The 22,565-nt window shown below is 49.2% G+C and overlaps 1 protein-coding gene across 3 annotated transcripts in view; it reads left to right on the top strand.

Annotated features, from left to right (window-relative positions):
* LTBP2 (latent transforming growth factor beta binding protein 2) overlaps positions 1-22,565 on the top strand; it is a 79,834-nt gene that overhangs the window by 18,658 nt on the left and 38,611 nt on the right. For all 3 annotated transcript variants that reach the window (XM_085301750.1, XM_085301749.1, XM_085301751.1), the window contains exons 4-7: positions 17,173-17,354; positions 18,872-19,042; positions 20,633-20,833; positions 21,560-21,825. In XM_085301750.1, coding sequence (XP_085157876.1) covers positions 17,173-17,354; positions 18,872-19,042; positions 20,633-20,833; positions 21,560-21,825 — 820 coding nt within the window. The remainder of the gene's footprint in view (positions 1-17,172; positions 17,355-18,871; positions 19,043-20,632; positions 20,834-21,559; positions 21,826-22,565) is intronic.

The raw sequence follows: 22,565 nt of genomic DNA, 5'->3' as shown, positions 1-22,565 counted from the left end.
CAGAGTATTACTGTCCAGACAGTCAGACACAGCGTCTAGGGGTTGCTGAGCTTGGRTTGCTGAATGCCCAGCTGCCTTCTATACCTTAAATCCTTTGGCACTGTCCCAAAGAAATAGGACTCCATTGAGGACCATGYCATGCCTTTCCTTGTTCATACCCCATGGAAGCTATAGGATATTGCCTTATCCCACACTTCAGYGAGAGCACTTGACATTTGTCTCTGGCAGTCACTGCAGGTAGGATCCAAGGCCACAGCCAATACTGACTGCCTTCTACTGCATTCCTCAGGGCTTTGTGTAGGTCATTGCAAACATCTCCAAGAGGGAGCTCTTACTGCTTCTTTGGTAGGCTCTGGTGTGTTTCCTTCTCAGGTGATACCAGGGGACCTGTGTAGTGGTGTTCTGCAGGTGGGGAGCTGCCACCATCCAGGCCCCTGTCTGCGCTTTGAAAGGCCTCACTTCAGACAGTGCAGATTTCCCTGCACARTTCAGCTACCAGGATTTGATCTGTGAACTTGGCACAGACTGGCATGGCTTAGAAGTTTCGCTGCTTGTAGATGAGCTGGTTCCCAAATACTTTGAATCTCCCCTTCAGCCAGCCAACTTCTGGCCTAGCTGTGGAGCAAGATAAGAGGGTGACAGTCCCCAAAGCAGGCTTGAACTGCTACAGTTGGAAGGGAAGTCCTGCTGCCACTGCTCCTGGCTGTGTCTTCCCACTGCTTCCCTTGTACTGGCTCTGGTGCTCATCTGACCCCTGGGTGAGTTGATTCAGTTCAATAAATCAGCAAAAAGCAAACAGAAAAAAAAAAGAAGAAAAAGAAATGGATAGCTTTCTGTCACTTAGTGGGCTAAAATGGCTTATTGAAAGGTATCACATGAGGACCAGAGGGACTGGGCAGAATTGCAAGGCTCTGAGCGAGGGAAAGAAAAGGGGTGAACTCTGCTTTTGGGGGCAGCTAGTTATTAGATTGGTCATTCCTCTCATTATACCTTACTCTCAGACTTGTCTGAATTAGGAGCTTGGTTCCTGTAGTCAGAACATCACAAGCACTACACCTGTGTGCTATCACTGAAGTATTTTCTGTGCTTCTGCATCAGACTTTCTCCGTTCTGGAACTGAGCTGCAGCAGCACAAGCAGCATACTGGCCTTCCCAGAACTAGGTGGATCTTAACGCAGAATCGCAGGTACAAAGATCAGTTCTTAGGCTGTGCATACCTGCGGTCAACTTCACTGGCTTTCTGAGCACGCTAAAGTCTGAGAGGAAAAGCTTAGATGGATTTTCCAGTCCTTGGTCTCCTCCTGAATAAGTTGTGCTTTTGGGACACTGACTCTTTCCAGTAAGCCTGCCCTGAACCTGCAGCAGCTGGCTTGCTTGTCTGATTTGTTGAGAAGGAAATTGTAGAAGAAGCTCTTGGATGGGTCAGGAGAGGGAGGCCACCAGTTGTTCCAGGTCAGAGCTGTTGTGAGATGACTTTGTGATCGAAAACACATGATCAGTCCCCAACCTCCTGTACATTTTCATTGGTAGCAAGGAGGAATTGCGCAAGTATTGGAGCTTGTAGACTTCTAAGCCACATCTTGCTGTGCCAAGAAAGGAAACCAATCCTTACATGAGTGAGATTTGCATTCTCTTTTTATTTATTTGTGTATATATTGGCTTTATTTGTGTTTATTTGTACTGAGGTAGCAATTAGAAGTTCTGAAGTCATGGACTAGAGCAGTGCTGAATTAGATGCCGTACAAACATGCAACAAAAAATATGTATCCTCTCCAGAGACCTGCTCTCTAAGCAGGGATGGGGCTAATTTTAGTTTCAATGTGTTTTGAAGCAAGTATTCAGACAGAGGTAGAAGAGCAGCCTCCTGGTTATTCAGAAACTGTCTGGACCAAAATATTGCCCATTCCCTAAAAGGCGGGGCTGGTTTAAAATGATTTCTTGGCCTTAGCTAGCTGGACTGCTGGTGATTTACCTTTCAGACTGCTAYGGAGATGCTTAGAAAAACTGATGAAACTGCCTGCCTAGCAGAGTCTGTGGGGTTCAGTGTGGTGCCTCTTCCTCTCATCTTGTGAGCCCTTAATTTACTGTCCCAGGCACTGGAGCTGGGAGTGCCCAGCTCTGTCCCTGCACTGTGTCTCAGCCAGGGAAGCRTGACTGTAACAGCAGAAAGTAAGTTACTGTCTTCTGTGCTCTACCTCAGTGAGAAATAGCAGCTCTCTGACCATTGGACTTGGACTGGTTATATGTGTCTCACAGTGGGTTTGTATTTGCAACTGGCAGACGAGAGGGTCAGCGAATGGATCTGTGGGTCTTCTCAGTCGTACGTCTGTCTGCAAGCGCACCGGCAGGCCTGCGAAGATGCTGAGCACAGGTGTTAGGGCTGCGGTGTTACACGTAACCAGCTGCATCTCTGGCTGGAGAGCTGCCAGGGAAGAATCACTGTTTCCTTGGCTTCTCCATCCTGTGCGTATTATCTCTTCTTCCTGGGACTGAAGAAGAACACATGCCCAGCCTTCTCCGGGCTCAGCGCTTGCACAGGAGGAGACAAGGCTAGAAGAAGGATAGCTCTGGAATTACTTTGCTGACTCTGGAGCTGGTGATGCTCAGACTTTCATTGCTGAAAAACAGACTGAGAAATAATACCATTTCCCAAGTGCCTTTATTTAGCAGGTCATAGCTCAATGGAGATTTAGAGCTGGCGGTTTGAGGGCGTCTGCGGGGGCGTGTTAGCTGCTGCAGAAGCTGGGAGGCCATGGTGCTGCGCTGTTTGGAACAGGGAGTGCTCTGGAGAGTGAAATCCTAGGGGTGTTAGAGGCCCTCCTAGCACGGACTAGCTGCAAATCCTCCCTGTTCTTGATCTCAGCCTGAATCTCCGCCCAGAGAAGCAAAACCCCGATGGATCACTGTGCGGGTGGAGCTGCACCTCAGCCCAGAAGCCAAGCTAAATGAAAACAGCTTTGTTTTCCTAAGGCTGGAGTATCAGAAGAATTCCTGTTTATTTAGCAGGGGAGTGGGAAKGAGTTGTGCCCCTGCTCCTCGCGGGCAGCGCGGCTGCTCGCTGCTCGGCAGCCACCTGCCTCTGTGCGAGGAGGTCCCTGCTGCTGCCACTGAGAAAGTCACGGCTGTGCAAGCACCGGGCGTTCGTCTGTAACCAGCATCTGCTCGGGCGACTCCAGCTGCCCGGATGGGCGGTGTGCGCTGGACTAGGGCTCTCTGGATTACAAGACACCCTTCCTCCCACAGAGAAGAAGAAAAGATGACCGGGACCAGCAAATCATTTTCCCAGCAACCTGGGCATGGGAAAAGGAAATAGYTGTGGTTTAAGGTGCTGAGACACTGCACAGACAGCTTAATATAACTAAGCTCTGGAGAGCAGGGAGCTTCCTTTGTGAGGGCTCTGTTTAGCCAGGGCAGTTGCTAGGAGGTGCTTGGCGTTTTCAGGATGGAAAAGAAAGRAGACTGAGTTGCGACATGCCCGATCTACTGACTCCTGGTCTCAGAGCCTCCTCTCCAGCACCCAGGAGGAGACACCTCCTCCCTCCTGCCTTCGCAAGTGTTGAGGAGTTGTGGCAAGTACTCCTGGCCTGGAGACACTGGGAACCTTATGCCAGCATGGAGGCTTTGCCAAGATCTCTGTTCTCTCTCCTGGAAGCTGATGATGAGAGCAGCAGGGAGCAAACAGAAGGGAGGATCTTGGGTATGCAGTGGAGGTTGCTGAATGGAGAAAATACATTCTCTCCTTTTGAAAATTGGCTGTAATGACTCTAATATCATGACTAGAAATCAGCTCCCATTCTGGTGGCAGTCAAATGTCTAGCATGTTTGTTTGCAGAGGAGACAGGAGCCCGTGGCAGCCACTGTAGTTGCCAAGGATGGRTGTAAAGCTGTTCAGAATGTGAAACCGAGGGGTCTGGCTTGGCAAAACCAGCTTGATCAGCTTGTTGTTATGGAGGGCTAGCAGATAAATTGAAAAGTCAYTGTGAGATCACCCGTGTTTGGAAGATGCTGCTCTGAAGAGAAATAAGATTGTCTTAATTTTCACAGCAGTGTCTGAAGCCTCCTGTGCTGCCAGCCTTTACATGCTTATGAAGGAAAGGGGAGCTTTCTTACAGCTTTGCTGGGGACTGTTTGTCTACCTCAACAGTACATACAGTACAAGTCCTGCACTACTGCTATATGCACCTACTGAACATGCCTCCCTCTTCTGCTCACTTAGGACTGTCATTCACTTTACATTAATGAGGATTATGATTTATTAATACCCAAATAGCTTCTAAAAATAAAAGCTGACTTTGGTTGAGAAACCTCTCTGTGTAACTGCATTCCCACTGCACGTGCCGTGGATGGTTTCCTACTTTGTATAGGATGGAACCAGCTCAGGAGGTCCGTCGCAGGTGACTTTGAATTCCTGGGGTAAACCCTGGTGCCAGCCTTGACTTCCGCCGCTGCAGCGTGTTTGTGCTCCTTGCTTGAATGTCGTGTTTTCCTAATGCAGAGAAGCCCTAATGGCAGCTTTCCTGGGTACTTCTGTTCAGCACTATAGTTTTGACAAGGTGGCCAAGCATTTATATTCCTTGATTCAGAGCCAGCTTTGAGTGGATATCTGAGACCTTGTTAAAAAATTGAAACAAAAAAGCCAGTGCCAGTCCATGCGGGATTATATGAAAAAGCAATTCTACTCATGGCAATGAGATCTCCATAAGTTTCAGACCTCAGCCCCTCTCCTGTTTTGATACAGCTGAAAGCCCTGGCAAGCTGGCTGGGAAGGCGAAAGGAAAAACTTGAGCTACCCAAGAGGAAAGTAAATGTCATTTTTCTTATATAAAAATATTTCTATTTTTAAATTACATGATATACCTTCCCTAGCCTGGCACTAGATACTTTCTGCTGTTTTAAAGCTGTCAGCACCATTCTGTTATATGTGTTTTATGTATTTACTTTCTAGGGGGTTACGTGCACTTCAGAGCAGGAAGAGGATAGCTGGCTTTTCAGGCTTCCTTTGAACTCTTGATATGGTCCTCACACTAGGCCTGTTTTTTCTGCACCTCCTTGGGAGTCATTCCTATAGCTTAATTCAGCCTCCAAGCTTTGTGAGAAAACGTTCAAATGCACTCTTCCTTCTGACTAACAGAAAAATGATGCTCCTGTCAACTTCGTCTGAGACTGCATGCGGAGAGCAGMGTGCAGGCCCGTGGGGGACGCCAAGTCGTGCAGGAAATCCAGTTTATAGCCTTGCTGTGGGCAAAACCAGTCTTGACTTGGGGAATTTCAATTAATTTGATTTACTGCCTATTAGTAAACTTTTAATTATTGATTCAGGAATTAAAACCAAAGGCGTAAAGGAACAAACGCTTAGAGAAATGCTTCTCCTCTCCCCTTCCRAGTCTCCACTCCCCTTGATTTTGCCCCGTGTGACACTCGGCTCCTTTAGAGGGACGAGGTTTGCCCTGACGCCCGAATTAGGATTGCCCTCCAGCTTGCTTTCAGCTCTCTTGTGCGTACAGGCTAACACTGAGGTTTCTCATACCTGATCATATGCTGCCTTTTTTGGACTAGGCTGACACTTAATCAAAGTCAAAGCACTTCTCTTTGGTGTTGAGAGTTTCCATATGTCGTGGGACACGAGGTCTGCATTGCAGCTGGTTCGATGCAAGGTGTGGTGGAGATGGAGATGGAGAAGGCTCCCTATGAAAGGTGCCTTTCGCCAGAAGCCCCCTGGAGAGCGCTGCCCTGAGGGGCTGGTGCTGCGAGGGGCCGGCCCGGAGCTCCCTGCRACAGCCCGTTTCTGGCTCGGGGTGCAGGCTTGCGTGCAGAGTCTCTTCATGCAGAGACTGAGCACCCAGGCAGAAAATAAGAAGATATTTAAGCTGAAAAAGTATTGTCCGTTACAGCTGAAGGGAAAAAAAAAACCCTCTGTGGGAGGAAGAAATGTGGGAAGGAGAAGAGGCAGGGATTTTTCAGAGTAGCAGTGAACAGCAAACTGGGCAGAGCAGAGGGGTGCGACGAGACTGCCGTGAAAGGCCACTTAGGACTTCGGAGGCAAAAGGCCGGAGTCGCATGGGTTTTTCCCCTGGGTGCCCTGGGGTCCTGCCCTGAGTCAAGGTACCTTTTATTGCCAGAAGAGATCCTGACAAATTGGAAGGAACTCTGAGAACTAGAAAATGCTGGGCAGGGAGGGAGGTAGGGAGCTGAGGGCCTGTTAACAGACCCACATCTGCAAAGCTGGGCCGAACACTGGCTTTGGAGTATGGGGAGCGTATTCAGGGCCTGAGGATATTGGGAGGGGGCAGACAGCATGTGTTAGATTGCCTGTAGCCTCGGCAGTGGGGCCGTGCTAATTTTTCAGCTACAAGGCTTCCTACAACAGCAGTRTCAAACTTTTCCATGGATGTAATGACAAGCTGATAGCAACCCTGGACCTCTGCCTTCCCTGTCACTTCTGCGCCTGCACAGCTGAGGAATTGGAGCCCAGGTTTTGCCATGCAGACACAGTCTTTCTGCCTGCTCCTGATCCCTTCACACTCGTGACACCACAAAACCTGTTACTGGTGATCATCAGTGGGAATACTGAAGGCCACATAGCAGAGAAGTGAGAGCAGATTCATGGGGGAAGAGCCATTCCCCTAGAAACATTTACCCTGCCATCAGGTATCAGGTAACATGCATATGTGTCCAGATATGTTCTCGGCCTCCAGCTGAGCTCTAATCTTTTGGCTATTGAGCAACTGGAGGGATGGAGCCAATGCTGATAACAGAATAAAATCATTGGGATGCCTGTTCCCTGATTACCGGCAGCTCTGAGACTCAGCAGAGCTCAGAGTGGGCAGCAAAGTGTGATTCCCCAGCACAGCTCTCATGGCTTGAGCACTGTAGATGCTTGAGCATCTGTCCTATGTGTGACAGATGATGGAGAGACATGAGGCAACCCAGCTAAATCAAACTAACAGATCGAAGGGTAGGGATGGTGCTGCTAAGCTGCATACAAACCGTCATTTTAAATTAAAGCACATCTTAGAGCCACAGTTTTCCCAGGATGAGCGGGTGACTTGCAGCACCTGCTGCTGTAGCAAGCTGCTTCTCCAGGTGAGAGGATTAGACCCAGCCCGACGCTCCTGTGCCCTGCGTGCGTGAGTAGAGGCAGCTCTTCACCCGAGTTGCCACACGATACAGTGCAAACCTTACTGGACTGTGCTTCCAGAGGAGTGGTTGCCCTCTGCCTCCCTCTCTCACCAGGTCCCTGTTTCAGTCTATGGAGCATGCAAGTTTTGACCCAGACATGGCATTCATAATGGAGCAGCCTGGCCTGGTTCCTCTGCTGGCTCCACTTGAAGCTGAGAGCAATTACAGGCTGTATTTTGATTTTTCTGGGATTCACYGGCCTGTGCTTCAGCTATGGAAACAGGCAGATTTCAAACAGCTCCGTCATGCTTGGTATTTTGAAATCACCTGGACATTTTATGGATCAATGCTAATAGATCCAAGCAGGAGCATGGGCTGATCTTCTGTTGTGACAGCCTGGTGCCATCTCCTTGTGTAGGGTGTGTTTCTGCACTACCTTTGGGCCAGGCAGGTGATGTTATGCTTGGAGAGCTGGATTTCTTCCAGGGCATCAGTTGCTTACTCCCTAATACACGAAACCAAAGCAAAGAAGAGCACTGACAGAGTGGCAGGTGGCATGTGTGGCAAGAGAAGGACATTTAATGTCAGCAGAGAGCTGCGCAGAGAAGTATGAACAGCCACTTTGGCTAAGGAGCAAATTAGACCTGCAGAGACTGCTTAAAAGGAACCTGTTAGCTGTGTGTCTGTGTGTTTGTAGGAATTCATTTATGCAGTGTCTGGCAGCTCCTGAGCAGTTAAAAATAGAATTCACAGTCCATCACCTTCTCCCTCTATTTTTTCTCCATGTGAAGAAACAGTTGGATTAGTTTCTAGCATTTTTATTTAATTGCTTTTTGTAGTTTTGTGCAAGCAAGTGTATTGCTTGCAGAGAAACTTCTGATGGAGAACTCAGTGAGGAAAAAAGGACAGATGCCTCCAGCCATCTAGATGCATTTCACTGTTGCTGCAGTGAGGTCTGTGCTCCATCTTGTCTCATGTAATGACAAATTCCATGGTATGGGTTCTGCTTCTGAGAGGGCTCTGTCCTCTGCACCTRTTAGCTCTGTAAAGTGCTTTTTTTCTCCTTGTTATTTCCACAGAGGTGCYGATTTGGGGCAGGCGTGGGCAGATGTGTGAAGCTCTGCTGCAGAGATGTGAACTCCTGTTGTGGAAGWGTAACAGGAAGCCAACTGGCTCTGTCTCTGCAGGCTGGACTGATATGGGGGACAGCATGAGGGAGTGCAACAGAGAGGTGATCCAAAGTTTTGCACTGGTGTTCTGAGTCTACGCTTAGTAAAGAAGAGGGAGGAATGAGTGGAAGGAGGAGAAGAGCGCCGCAGCACAGGAAAGGAGCTGCTACACTACATGACAGSTTGAGAGGAAGCTCAAGTGGTCCTAAGCACTGCAGTGCTTTGGAGACCAAAGGGAAGAAGACACCATGACAGTGGTGGAGGGAATTAACTTGGTGGTGTAGGGCAGATGTATGGTGCCTTTATTGTCCCATGGACTTTCATGTTTGTTGCTGTGGTTTCTAGTGAGAGATCCATGAACAGCCAATATCCAGTAGAGGAATCCAGGCCAGCTGCAGGCATATGCCAGATGGAGCATGAAGCTGGACTTACTGCTGCGAGGTGGCACAGGAGAGGTCCTGGAACTGGAGTGCTGCGGGCTCCGTGACGGTCGGCTGATTGCTGTGGTGACTGATGGCAGTGGAGTCTGGGTGCTGCTCTGCTGTGGCTTCTGGGCAGATACCAGCAGCAGTGAGTGTGAGTGTGASTGTGAGTGTGAGGCAGGTAGTCTGACACCCACTTCTGCCAACAGTAACGCTATTTTGGCAGTGTTCTGGGACCTAAGCTAAAGGGTGTTGTCAGTGGCATCTGCCTACAGGAGCCCTCAAAGATGGCGGGGGCTTCAGGTGGGAAGAGGATTTGAATGACTTCCCTCCGGCTTGCCAGAGGACGTGACTGTGGTGAGCATTTGAGCTCTGACGGTGGGATGCTGGAAACATCTAGGCAGCTTGATGGTGTGGCTGAGATCTGTTACAGTWGGCAGTAGGGTTGTCACTTGCCTGGATATGGCTGTGACAGTCTAGGTGTCTCCATCTGGRGTCCCATTTGGCATGAGATCTGCCTGAAAGTGACTGGGAATTGGGTGTGAAGGCAGTTTGCTGGTCATTCCTGAGGCCTTCAGGGTATGCAAGTCCTGCTCAGTCTGGCCTTTCCCCAGCCAGGAAGGTCTCCTGCCTGGCTGAGGCTGGTGGCAGAGGCACTGCCTGCCTTTCCAGGCCGGAGGATCTTCATCTCACTTTCCCGCCCTCCAGCTTCCCAAGAGGTCAGGGGGCTTTGGGCTTTGGTGTCTCTCTTACTTGCACAAAGCACCTGAAGGTAGCTGCGGGAGGGACAGTTTGAAGCCTGAAGTGGGCAGGTTTCAGAGCTTTCTCGCTGCTCATAGGGATAATAAACTGAGCCAAAGTTTATGGGCATAACGTGGGTGGGCTTGAAGTCAGGTGCCTTGTRTGGTGTATTCCCCCCTCCTCCCTGAGTCTTAACAGAGCAGTCTTCCCTGTCAGCATGTTTGTGAGCTAATTGATAGTAAACCTCAGTGCTCTCAACGCAGTGCCTCTGTGCTCCCGGGCTCAGACGCTGAGCCATGAATCCCGTCTGCCTGCTTAGGAACCTGTTTAGAGTCCAAGAAAGGGGAAGTCTCTGGTCTGTGGTCAATTTGCTGCTCTCCAAGCCTGGCTGCTTCTCTCCCTCCCTGTAGACACAGACACTGGTGTTGAGGCTGCCCATTCTTCTGCGATGCTTTAGTGGAAAATCAGCAACTGCAGAGCATTACAAAGGGGGAAGTGAATCACTGATTTTGGTCCCTGTGGCCCCAAGCGGAGAGGGCGTCTAGCCAAAGGGACAGGCGGACGGACAAGACAGATACGGAGTATATTGTTCGGTGCTTGAAAAACAGGGGAGAAYCCGCCTGTTGTTCTGGCAGGTTATCAGGAGCTGAGCATGACTCAGCCCCCGTCCTGGCTGAGAGCGCTTGTCTTGGAGCAGCTTGCCCAGACTATGGGCTAAGAAGCTGGGGTGGAATCACCAGTGCTGTAGTGGTTCCTGTCTGTGGGGATCCTTGCTCTGCAGCTCTTTGGGGGAATACTTTGCCTCTCTGTGGGTGCTCTGGAGCCAGTGGTTCCTGCTGCACTGGCCAGGCCAAGAAGGCAGCCCTGCTCTTCCCTGCTCCGTGGCGTGGTTCCCCAAACAAGAAGCAGCAGCCACCCAGGGAGGAGCTGGCCAGCAGAAACCAGGCAGCTGTAGGCAGCAGTTACTTCCTAGAGGAAGAGGCAGCAGGCTGACTGTAGTTGGACTGATGGAGGTTGTTGCGCTGGGGCCCTGAGATGGGGGTTTCTGTGCTCTTGGGTGATGGTTCCTTCTCTGAGGGCCTCTTAAATTTTCAGTTGTGTTTCAGCCAGTCCCATCCCACTCTCTACTATTGCCCTCTTTGGAAATGGCCATTGGCTCCTCAGCAACCTGTGGTCTCGTGTGAGCTCGCTGATGCTCAGTAGGGTACAGATCTGTTTCCAGCTGAAAGAGTGACTCTTCAATCCTTAAATGGCCAGCACTTGCCTTATCTGGCATTAACACCTCCTTCCTGCTGACCGGGCTGTCTAGGATTTACTTTCTGCACAGTTCCTCAGGCTATCCACCCTATTATGGTTGGTTAGACTCTGGGTAGCTGCTAGAGAGGGTGAGGCAGGCTGGATAATAAAAACAGTAATATTCCTGCGGCACTTGGCTCTGCATGTCCCTTACACAAGATGCAAAAAACACCGTTTCCCAGCTTGCTAATAATCTGGCCAAAATCAACAATTGGATGAAGAGCAGCTGATAGAAGCTAAATCCAGGAAAAACTGAGGTGTTGCTGGTGGGGAGAGGGAAGTGCTTTGAAGAGTTTGCCACCTTTGTCTTGAGCTCCAAAGAGGACAGCTGCCCTTAGGTCAGTATGAGAAGCCACAGCTGTATATCCACCCCRATCCGCCATGCCCATCAAAAGTAACCTGAGTTCTGAAAAACGCTTTCTATCTTCAGTGAGTTAGAAAGACCGTATTGTTTCCTGGATCCTGTTGTCTTGCTAATTTAAACTTGGTTGTTGTGTTTCTTTGTACTTCAGCTTGGAATTGCAGGCTTTTGGAGAAGCTGCACTTGATTGAGAGCCCAGCAATCTCCCTGTTTGCCAGTGTGTTTATCAGAAGCCTGCTGGGCTCAGGGGGTGACTCCACTCACCTCCTCAGGGCAGGGAACCGTAGTCTTGCAGGTTCATCTGGGACTGGTCGGGAGAGCCGCTATATCCAGGGAATACAGCATTTCTGCATCTTCTATAGCAGTCTGCACAGTGTAGCCAGTAACAAAACCTATCCAAAATAAAGCACTTTTGCCCAGTTATTGTTTTCCTCCCAGGGAGAAAAGGAGACACAGAAGAAAGATGCATGGGGTATGTGTGCAGTTCCCTTGCTGAATGTCATACAGGTGTCACTGGGATCTTGCAGGCAGGAGCATAGCGTGAGACTGTAAGGAAGCAGGTCTCCCTGCTTCTGGCTAACGGCATCAGTCCTGGGGGATTTAAGGGGACTCCAGCTGTCCTGGGCCTGCAGCTCAGAAGGGGGCAGATATAACTGCTTGTTGAGTAGTTTTGAACTGCTGCAGATGCGGATCAGTCTGTCTGCGCAGCTGCCCGCTGCCTTGCGTCTCCTTTATGTTTGATCAGCAGTTAATAGCTATAGGAGTGGAACGATCTGCGTGCTGGTGACAGGTTTCTCGGTCAGTGACCTTTCAGCCTTCTTCCTGGGAGACACCGGCAGGAATACAGGCATTCATGCTCTCTGACCAAGAATACCACCCCTGCCCCTCCAACCCTTGCCCATTACCCGTGTTTCCCTCAGGACCATGCTGATGTTAGCTGGACACCAYGGAAATGGGTGCCCGGCTCAGCACAGAGGAGAGGTGTCCTAGCAGTCTGCCTGCTGTTTCTGTCACACAGGCTGTGCCTGACATGGAGAAAGCTGTCAGCAGCTCTGACGGATGAAAAGCAGGGAAACCAGCTGCTTGGCAGGCGGTCGCCTGTAAAGGAAGAGACCACTGCCTCTCTGCAGAGGCTTCGTGCTGCAGGGACCTGTGCTGGCCATGTGCCTGGCTGGAAGTGGGGAAGTGAGTAATGCAGCACTGAGGGAGGCTCTAAGACTGAATGAACATGAAGCCCTGGGGCTTTAACTATCCCAGGACATATAGTCCTTGAGGTCTCCATCTCCTGAGCCTGAATGCCTCTTCTCTGAGCAGGCGCAGCCATGGAGAGCAGTAGCACAAGCTCCTCATTCTCCTGGGAACCCCTACCATGATCTGGAGCCACCCCATTTGTTCTCCATCTTCACTCTTACTTCTAGGACAGCCGCACAATGGAGAAAACTTGCAGCAACGTGGATCACTGGGAACTAGCCAGAGACTGCAAACTCTGGTCAGGTATTAAGAGACACCAAACGGTTAAGGGGTGCTCATGCTTTCTGGCCAGGACTGTGCTGACATGGATAGCGCAGGCTTTTCCCCAGGACCCTTCAAGTAAGCCATTCCCATTTGTTCAGTGTGCACTGTGTCTGGAGCTTTATATTCTCTGATCTTGGGCCAGCTTCTTGGCATGACTTGGGGATGGACTGGAACTAAGAAACTGAGMTGGAAAGCCCCTTGCCATTGATTTCTGTGGCCCGGGGTGGGAGGGTATTACTCAGCTCAGTGTACAAATGCCAGAGCTCATCTGCCTAGAATAGGACCAGATAAACACGTTAATTCAAAGCAAATCTGCTTCTTTCCCATTGCAACACACACTGAAGTGCTTTGCCAACATGATCCCAGTAAGATGGCTTTTCCTCAGGCATTGCCAGGCATGGAGCAATGTTCCGCCTCCATTTTGCCTTGTGAGGTTGGCACTGCCCCCCTGCAGTGAGCACACATAATCCAATTTTCTTCATAACCAAGAAGCTAATGATTATTTTTTTAAGCCCATTCATGTGCTATTGTTTTCTCTACAAAATCTGATGAGACAGCGAATCACAGGAGTTGTCCATAAAGCCAAGGAGGTGGAATTACTTTATACAGAGAATGGGCAGAGCCTAGCCAAGCCCAGCTGATTGAATGTGGCGTTCTGTCTTCTTCAAGGATAGAGCTGGTGTGAGTATTTTGAAGCACAAGAGCTGCTGTTATTTCCCTGTCTCATGCTGTTGGTCTCCCTCATTTAGTGACCCTTCAAAACCCAGGGCTGAAGTTACTCTGCACTGATCAATGCCAAGACAGTGAGTGTTGCTGGGCTGGGGAACTCTCCTTTGAGGCCTTCCATCAATACAATAAAAGTTCCTGGAGGACTGGATAATCAGTGTGCCTGAGCTTCCAGGGCTTGGTAGCTCTCATCTAGCCTCCCTAGAGCTCCATATGACTTTTACTTTGTCCCAAACAAAACCAGAGGTAGCAGAGCAGGTAACCAGAAGTTTTCTTGGTGGCAGCAGGGTTGCATTACTTGCTTGGAAATTTGTGAACAGGTCATACCATGGCCCACTGGAAGTTGGGGTAGGTGGTACTTCACAAAATCTCAGGAGAGCTTCTGAAAGAGGCTGCTAGGGAATGATGAAGTATTGAAATAAATCACTTTTCTACAATTTTTCTGGTTGTGTCAGAATAAGGGTATCCCTACTCTAGGCTGTTAAAAATAAGCAGTTTGCTGTCTTCATCTCAGTTAGGCTTTATTTTAACAAGACAATGAATACTATTATCAGAAGGAAATATTCCTAATGAATCTTGTTGTCCATCTGTGCAAAAGGTGCCATTTGCTCTGCCTCCGTACCTGAATGAGCTTTTGCAACGCTCCACTCCAGTGCATAAACCTGCAGTCTGCAAAGCTGGGTGTCTGCCCAGCCGTGTGGCTTACGTGCGCTGCTCTTGTGAGGRCTGCTGTTCATGCCTCCTTACAGCAGCTCAGCTGCTTCAGTTTCAAGCTTTTCTTATAGTAGAACTGACTGGGCTATGAGTATCCAGACTAGGGACTTCTGTCCCTGGAATAAATGTTTGCTCCTAGATTCCTATAGTGCAAGGCCAGAAATGATCAACAGAACAATTRATAATCTAAAATAACCTCTGGGACAGTATAGATTATTAATCTCCACTTATATTTGCCCTGTTCTGTGATATCTCGTCTCTCAGAAGCACACTTTCCTCTCCTGAACTGACAGTATCAGAAGTTGGGGAATCCGCTACATCTGATGTTTTTTACAGTAGTAAAACAGCTATACTATGTGTGTGTGATTTCTAATAATTTGGCTTCAGATGGCAGACGTCATTTTATGTTTTGCCTTCCTTTGCTAGATTGCAAAGCTCTTCATGCCTGGTATTCTGTTCCTGGGGAGATATCTGTGCCCTGTAATCAGATCAYCTCTTCATCTTCTTTTTGCTAAACTGAAGAAATTGAATACTTTAGGTCTCTCACAGAAAGGCATTTTTGCCATCCCTCAAATTTTTTTTGCCATGTTTTTTCCCTGTATTCTCTCCAATTTTTCAACATCCCTTAGAAAAATCAGAATTAGATGTTCTATTTTTCTATATATGCTCTCTACTGTGATGTAGAGAGGTAAAAATACCTCCCTTTTCCTGGAGAGTTTCACTACCCTGATGTCAGGGTATTGCATTGACAGTTCATATTTAATTGCTTGTCATTAGCTCTGAAATCTTTTCAGAATTTCTGGTTTCCAGGATACTCTCCCTCAATCTGCAGCTGCTGCCTGCATTCCTTCTTCCTAGAAGTGTAATTTTGCATTTGGCTGTATTAAAATCTCATGTTGCTTGGATGGATTTGCCCTACAAAGTGATCCAAACTGCTCTGTAAGATTGCTTGTTCTCATCACAATACACCACATGGCAAATTTTTGTGTCAGCAGCACACGTTATCAATGTCAATCGTATGTTTATTTCGAAATAAAAATATTTGCTTCCAGATGAAATTGCTGAATCGTGCCAGGCCTCATACTGATCACTCTGGAACCCATCTAATGTGCTCCTCAGGGACAACTACTTCTAGTGTTCTGTCCTAAAGCCAGTTTGTTACTCATTTCACATGTGCCTGATTGACRTTGTACTGCCATGTTTATTTTTTTATCAGAATAGCATGGGCTCCAAACCTGTCGTGTGTGTATGTAATTCTATCAAATGATGCAAATGGATTCATTTGACAAGAACAGTTCTCCACAGACTTTGTTGACTTGACCTCATTTATATACTCCTTTCCTTTAGGTCCCAATTAATTGACCCGTGCATCAACTTTTCCATTATTTTGTTCAGGGCTGATTTCTGGATCATTGGCAGACAATTACCTTGTGTGTCAAGCCTGACCTGTTTGAATATCAGCGCTGCGTTAGCTCCCTTTCCATCTCCCCTGATCTTACCATTATTCCAAGATATCCAAGCCAGGAATGTCAGTGAGCCAGAGCTACCATCAGCCAACTCTTGTTGGACTATCAAGTCCTAATGATTTTTGAAATCTATGTTCTCAGTAGACACTGTAACACCTCYTTTGTGCAGACTGTGACAGGAAAATAGTAAGAGACATAGAATGGAATGGACCTCTCTGGACACTTCAATGGGAAAGAGATGACTTTCTTGCCCCAGCCATTGGGTCAGAGGTAGAGGTGTTGGTTTGGAAAGGGTAAGCAGAGGACCAGCTGGTGTTTAAAGTTCAATTGCAGTGAAATCCTAGGTTGGGACTTTCAAAGAAACTGAAGAGGTATGTTGGCAGCTAACCTACTTTGGACCTTTGTGCACTAAAGCCTTTTTCCTTGTGGTGGTACAGACGAGAATGAGGGAGACATTTGCTGATAAGGGCCGAACACCCTGAGAGATTGAATGCTGCCAGCCAGCAAAAGGGAATGGGAGTGAGTGCAGTAGAGCAAAATGTGCTGTTGTGTTGGTTTAATGTGAAGACCTCTGCCTAGGGATCTACTTGCCCTTATCACAGAGTGTAAAAAGTGTGATCTTGTGAGCTGGATGGCTTCTACATGTTTAGTCCCTGGAAAACACCACAAGCCACGACTACAGTTACTGCAGAAAGTTATAACTGCACTTACAGGAGTGAGTTCTTGGTCATTTTTCTCTTGTTGGTGACTCTTCTGCTAGAGCAGTGAGATGTGTGTGAAAGACTAGGAGTAGTTGTCTCCTTTTGAGTGTTTCCAGACTGCCTTTCTTGTTGCATGGCATTGAAGTGAGCGGAAGAGTTCAAACCATCATTATTGCAGGCATTTGGGAGGGTTGTSTAAATGTATTAGGCAGGAAAGTGAGCAGCTCTTGAGCATGATAGCATGATTGGTAGAGGTTCTGCGTGGCAGTGAAGGGTGTCCCCATGCTGTGGCAGCCTGATGTGGCCATGGAGGGTTTTTTTGGTGTGCACTATATCCTGCCAAGCTCAGGCACTCCACAGCCTCAGTTCTGTGCCAGAGTAGACAACAGCCTCTGCTGTGCTGCTGCAGACAGCTCATCACGAGGGGCTGTGCTCTCCCCACACAGCTGGCATGCCTGACAGGGCATGCCCCCGATGCCAAAGGCTATACAGGGGAAGAAAGAAGCTGCTGTCAGCTCTGCTGCTCAGGCTGAGCTGGTGTGTTTGCTGAGATTTTACCAAGGGGAGACAAGTTTAGCCAGTGCATTAGTGTGGAGAAGTCCTTTTGGCGACAGGTCTGTCAACTGTGCACTGCCTTGGGAAGTTGATGAGCTGATGCTGTCTTGAAGAGGGCAGAGAGTGAGGCAAGGCAGGTCTTCTGGGAACTTTACCCTGATGGGACAAGGAGGAAGAGGGAGAGAGTCACAGTCCCTAAAGTGAGATGCTGTCATGGTGGTGATTGGAAATGAAGTGGACTTTGCTCATGTAGATGGAGCTTTGTATCAAGACGGTGGCCCAGACAGGCTGGCAGTGACGGTTGCCACATGGCATCCCATTGGGCAGGCTCTGTGAGTCAGCATAGTTACCTGTGAAGAATATCGATTCATTTTTTCTCTTTCACAGGACTCAGAGCAGAATTGGCTCTCCTGTCTCCCCCCAGCACACAGGGCCTTCACGGACTGTCCGGCGCTACCCAGACAGCAATGGTCACCTCACTTCTAATGCACTCCCCAGTGGGAATGGATATGAACAGAGCAGCTCTGGACCTCATGCAGTTTCCCAGGAGCACACGTTGTCTCCAAGGGGTAAGGCCTCCAGGGTTGTCAGTCTTTTAGGGGCTTCATGTTGGGGTCTCCTGGGGAAGGGCAGTGATGTGAGTGGGGAGACCACAGTTAAGGGGTGTCAAGCAAACTCCCAAAAGGCTCTGTTCACTTCTGTAGCACCTTGGGGGTGGAGAGAGAAGAGAGCCCACCCTCAAGGGGGAGAAGGGAGCTCCATGGAGAAGAATTAAGGACTAAGGAAAGAGCAGTAGTTGTGATCTTGCTGAGATGGCTTACTACAACTTGTTGTGAACTGCAGAGTCAGGACAACAAAAGGCAACTGGATTTCCAGAGAGCAAAGCTGGGCAGGGAGGAAAGGGAAGATCAGCCCACACACTGCTGAGCTTGAGGAAGGAAAAGACCCCACTGAAGGAAGACACAGCAGGGGAGCAAAATGCTGATGGCGGGGAAGAGACGGCATGGGGAAGTGACAGATGCCTCCCAGAAGTGTGGAGCATCACCTCAGCACATTGCTCTGAAGGGGAATTTTCTCCGTCTGTAGAAATAGTGTCTCCCAGCTTCACCCTCTCTGAAATGCCCTCGAGGTCAGATTGTGTAACYAGCATCTATTTTTTCCCTTTGGCTGCCCTCTTTGTGCCTTCTGACATGAGCAGRAATCAAGCCAGGCTGCCGGAACGTGTGGTTTCTGAGACAGAGTCTCGGAAGCTCCCCAGCTAGAACAGATGAAAACTGTCTTCTGCAGCTTGGCTGCTCCCGAAGCTGTGGTTCCCAAAGGAGGCACCACGGCCTTATGTGGCATCCCAGCCCTTACGAGTAGGGCAGTGAGCCTGATTTAAGTTGTAAGCTGAAAGTAAGGGATGAAATGGGTTGTATGTGAGCGTGGTGGGGATGTGAGCATAGCAAGGGGGGCACCCACAGACACTGCTGTCTTGCAGGACAGGGATAGAAGGCCAGTCGTGGGGGTGTTGAGCCAGCTAGTTCATGCTTACACAACAGGAACTGTCCATTTTCCTCAAGCCTCCAAATTCTCTGAGTGTGATTTTCTCCTTTATCTAATATGAAGACAGTGAGGGAATTGGGGGGGGAGGTGACTTACTTAAGAGGTCAGGGGACGTTTGCAGACATATATATTTTCTCAAGGCCAGATGCTCTCTTTAGTGGATACCAGTGTGGCTATCTGTGTGGGAAGTCTTTCCATGCTGTAAGGACATCTGGGCTACTTAGCTGGATTGAGAAGGAATATTGCCTAAAACAGAAAAACACCTTTTTATACTGGAATTAGTGTGTGTGTCTYTTCATAGGGAGTTATGCCAGCCTAACTGAGCAGGCAGAGTATGTTGGTCATTCTCCACATGTTAACAAACTCTTAATGATGCTGAAGCAGAGGATCAGGCAGGAATGGGCAAGGGGCAAGAAGAGACATTGCCCAGGGCTGTGGACACAGATTCCTTCGTGCTCTGGGAATGCTTTGGAGCCAGAGATGCAGATTACCCACCCCTGGAAAAGCTGCTTCCACTCAACACTGCCCTTTTCCTTCACAGGGGCCAATCTGACGGAGAAGATTAGGAAAATAAAGATTGTCTTCACACCCACCATCTGCAAACAGACATGCCGGAGTGGGCGCTGCTACAACAGCTGCGAGAAGGGAGACACCACCACTCTTTACAGCCAAGGAGGTCACAACCATGATCCCAAGTCTGGCTTCCGCATCTGTACGCATCCAAAGGCCCCCAGCCCATCTCCTTGCCTGGTCTCCCACTCTTCTCCTTCTGCCTTTTGTGTCTTTACAGATGGAAGGCTTGGGCTGGTATGGGGATGGGAGGAGATAGTCTTTCTCTGAGCGTAGAAAGATATCTCCTGGAGCCTTTGGGGCTCACTCCATCTCTGTCTCTGAGGGAGCAAGACAGACCTTGCCTCATTACTCTCTTTCCTGGGCAGGCAATTTTAGTTTCCATCCCACCCCAGGTAGGGGGAACATGTGTGTTTTAGTCAGGCCTGCAGCCAGGCCTTGCCTCCCACTCCTTCTCAGAGCCAGCTCACTGCTTTCATTGGCATCCAGTCTTGGGGCTGACTTTCATCACCTAATTTCCTCCTGTTCTCTCTTTTCACTCACGTGGCAGCCAGGAGAGCTGGCTGCAGGTTGCAAGCTGTTCCTACAACCAGGGCTGCTGGAACCTCTCTTCACCATGTAGAGCAGTGGGGATTGCCTTTTAGGTCACTGTGATACCCACTGGATTGGGCACATCCTTTTGAGCCAGTYGGTAGGCAGCCCACAGGACCCTAGTAAGACTCATCCTCTGAAAGCCTCTGTAACTCTCAGGTGCTTTAAACACTGAGAGAGTGCAAAAAAAAGTCTGGCTGTGGTTAGAGTGATATGGGGTTYTAGGAATTTCTGCCTACATCCCAGTCCAGTGATGTGTCTGCTCTTCCCCCCAGCCTGATTACTGGGCTTGAGCAAACGAGCTCTGAGCAGGGTGGGAGTTCATCCCCTGGGCTGACCCCRTAAAGCCATCCTGGGATGTGCAGCAGCAGTGTCTCATCTCAGGCTGAAATGAGTCAGGATGGCCTGTCAGGAAACCCTGTGCCTTGCCTGAGTGTCACTCCAAGCATCTCATGAGGCCAGAGAAGACATAACTTCAGTTTCATTTGTGGATACTTTTTCCGAGCCTGTGCATGYGAATTGCTCTCAGTTCTTTTGTCCCACTCCATGCTTCACACACTTCACTGCTGAGGGAGAGGCTCTGASTATACGGTGCTCTGCCTGTTCTTGTTCTGCCTCTCCCACCCCACTGAGCTCCCTTCTGGGCTGGAAGTAAGAAGCCTGCCAAGTGAGGAAGGGGCATAAACCCCCTTGATGCCAAGAAAACATGTTCTGTTGACTCAGCCACGTGCTGCTGCCATAGCTCCTGCCCCATTCCAAGGGAWCCTGTTGGTGCCTGCATTATCACCTTGGCTATGTGGGGCTGCGCTGCAGGGCATGGGTGCCTCATACTGGCCGTGGTCCCAGAGACCAAGTGAGAACTCATCATCTTCAACCCATGATTCCAGGTCCATGTTACAGCTCAGGGAGAACCCTGGCTTCTCCACTTGCTGCCTGTTGGTTAATGATACACAGCACAGATCCCAGGCTTGCCTCCAGGCTGCTTACTGCAAATGCAGGGCCTGGCTCAGTCAGGAGTCTGCTCATTGGGTATTAAGGGTTAGTGCCAGGCCGGTTCCAGCTGTCTAGCCTCCCATAGCCACTCATTAGCTGAGGCAATAGTTCAGTTTCTTTGCTACGCAGGTCTCTTTTTGCCTTKCAGATTTCTGCCAGATCCCCTGCCTGAATGGAGGACGTTGTGTAGGCCGGGATGAATGCTGGTGTCCCTCTAATTCCACGGGAAAGTTTTGCCACCTGCCGGCTTCCACTCTGGAAAAGAAGCAAGCGGGGAGAGTGCCAAAAACCGTGGCCAGTGGCTCTTTGAAGCACTCCACATACACACTGCCCCTGTCCAACCAGCTGGGTGAGTGTGCCCTGGTYGTCCAAACTCTGGTTTCTCAGCTTGTAGAGGCACCTGTCATAGGAATCCTGCAACCAATGTCTTGTGCTTACAAAGCCATGGTCTGACCCTCATTGCCTGGGGACTGGAAGGTTACTGAGGCAGTGAGTATGGGAATCAGGGCGTTCAAGAGGAAAGCTGTGGGGATGAAAGACGAGGAAGGGATAGGGCTAGCTCTGGCACAGGTGACAGAAGGTGACGCAGAAGGTGAGTCAGGAAATCCTTTTGAACTCCTAAATTCTGCACTGGAGTTAGATTAAAATATCATCCCTACCACTATTTCCTATGCCAATGGCTCCCTGTTGATGCCAGCTTCTTCTGCTAGAAGATCAGGTTTCCTTATTCTTCTGAATTCTCCTACTCTGGCTACTCCTAAGAACTTCAGGGGAGYTATCAACAGGCCCAAGGAGGTCAGTAGTTCCCTTTGTTTGCCTTTTCTGGCCAGGTTATTAGAAAGTAGCTTGCTTAGTTTCTGAAGAGCTCAGGTTGCTGAAGAAAGCTTTTGGTAAGTTTCTCCTGCTAGCAAACCAGGTCAGATAGGTGTTTTGTCTTAAACATAGTCTTCCTCTAGATTTCCTAGTGGTGTCAGTCTACCTGTCCTCCCTCATGACTTTGCTAACAGACAAGATGCTCTTCAGGTGCCAGATTGTTGCTAGAGTGTCAAAACATTGGTATAAACTCATCTTCCAGCCTCCTTAAACCCTTCCCTGGTGAATGTCCACATCAACCACCCTCCAGAAGCTACTGTGCAGATTCACCAGGTGGCCAGGGTGAGGGGTGAYGCAGAGCTGTCAGAGGAGAACAGTGTGGAGGCAGCGGCGGTGCCTCAGCTGGCTGCGGTGCCGTGGTACACCTACACCAATGGGAATGGCAACAACATTGGCACAGAAAGCAGACAGCAGCAGAGACCTCCAGATTTGATGGGAAGGTGCTTTCGGGAGGCTCTCCATGGACAGGTAAGGGATCACTTGTCAAGTTTTGAGATCTGCATGCAGATACATTTGTTGTTCTTGGGCACAGGGTGCATTTACATGTGGGGCAGTGAGTGTGGCCTTTCACTGCACAGAGCTGTTCAGCGTGTCTGAGTGATGTGGGCAGCACCCAAGTGCCGTGGGCATGGGCAGCAATGTGCCATGAGGGTGTTGGAAGGAAAACCCTTCCTAGGGCCCTACGGAGAGATCACAATGTCTTGCCCTAAGCAGGCTGTGCCTTGGGCAGTGTAGCCCAGACTTGATAGCTTTCACACATGGTCTCATTTGAAGAGGGTGCCCTATTTATAGAAACATTTACAGCCACGCTCTGTGATTATTGTAGGAAACGTATAAAACATAGGAAAATTCTTTTCCCTCTCACACAATAAATGAAAGTCTGATTTCCATGGAATGTTGCCTTCCTGGGCAGCTTGGTCAGTATTTGGGAAGCAAATGCACGTGAGGGGCTTTTTCACCCCTGTCTCGCAGTCATCGTAATTTCTTATTTTGTCTTTCCCCATATGTTTCTATTGCATCACTGGAAAAGTATCGGAGGTTTCTGGCACCCACTAGAACACCTGTGAATTCCCTCAGAGCAGCTGGCTCTCCATGAGACCCCCAGTTGGGCAGGTTGAGACTCTGCCTCCTCTGCATTGCTCAGTGAACTGAGTCCTTTTTCAGGGCTGCTCCTGGTTCCTTTCCCATCATTTAGTCATTTCCATCCA

Source organism: Rhea americana, unplaced genomic scaffold (assembly GCF_003343005.1).
Source record: "Rhea americana isolate MKP2758 unplaced genomic scaffold, rheAme1 scaffold_18, whole genome shotgun sequence".
NCBI classification, from domain to species: Eukaryota; Metazoa; Chordata; class Aves; order Rheiformes; family Rheidae; genus Rhea; species Rhea americana.
Note: the sequence above shows the minus strand (reverse complement) of the source record. Positions and strands in the feature narration are given on the sequence as shown.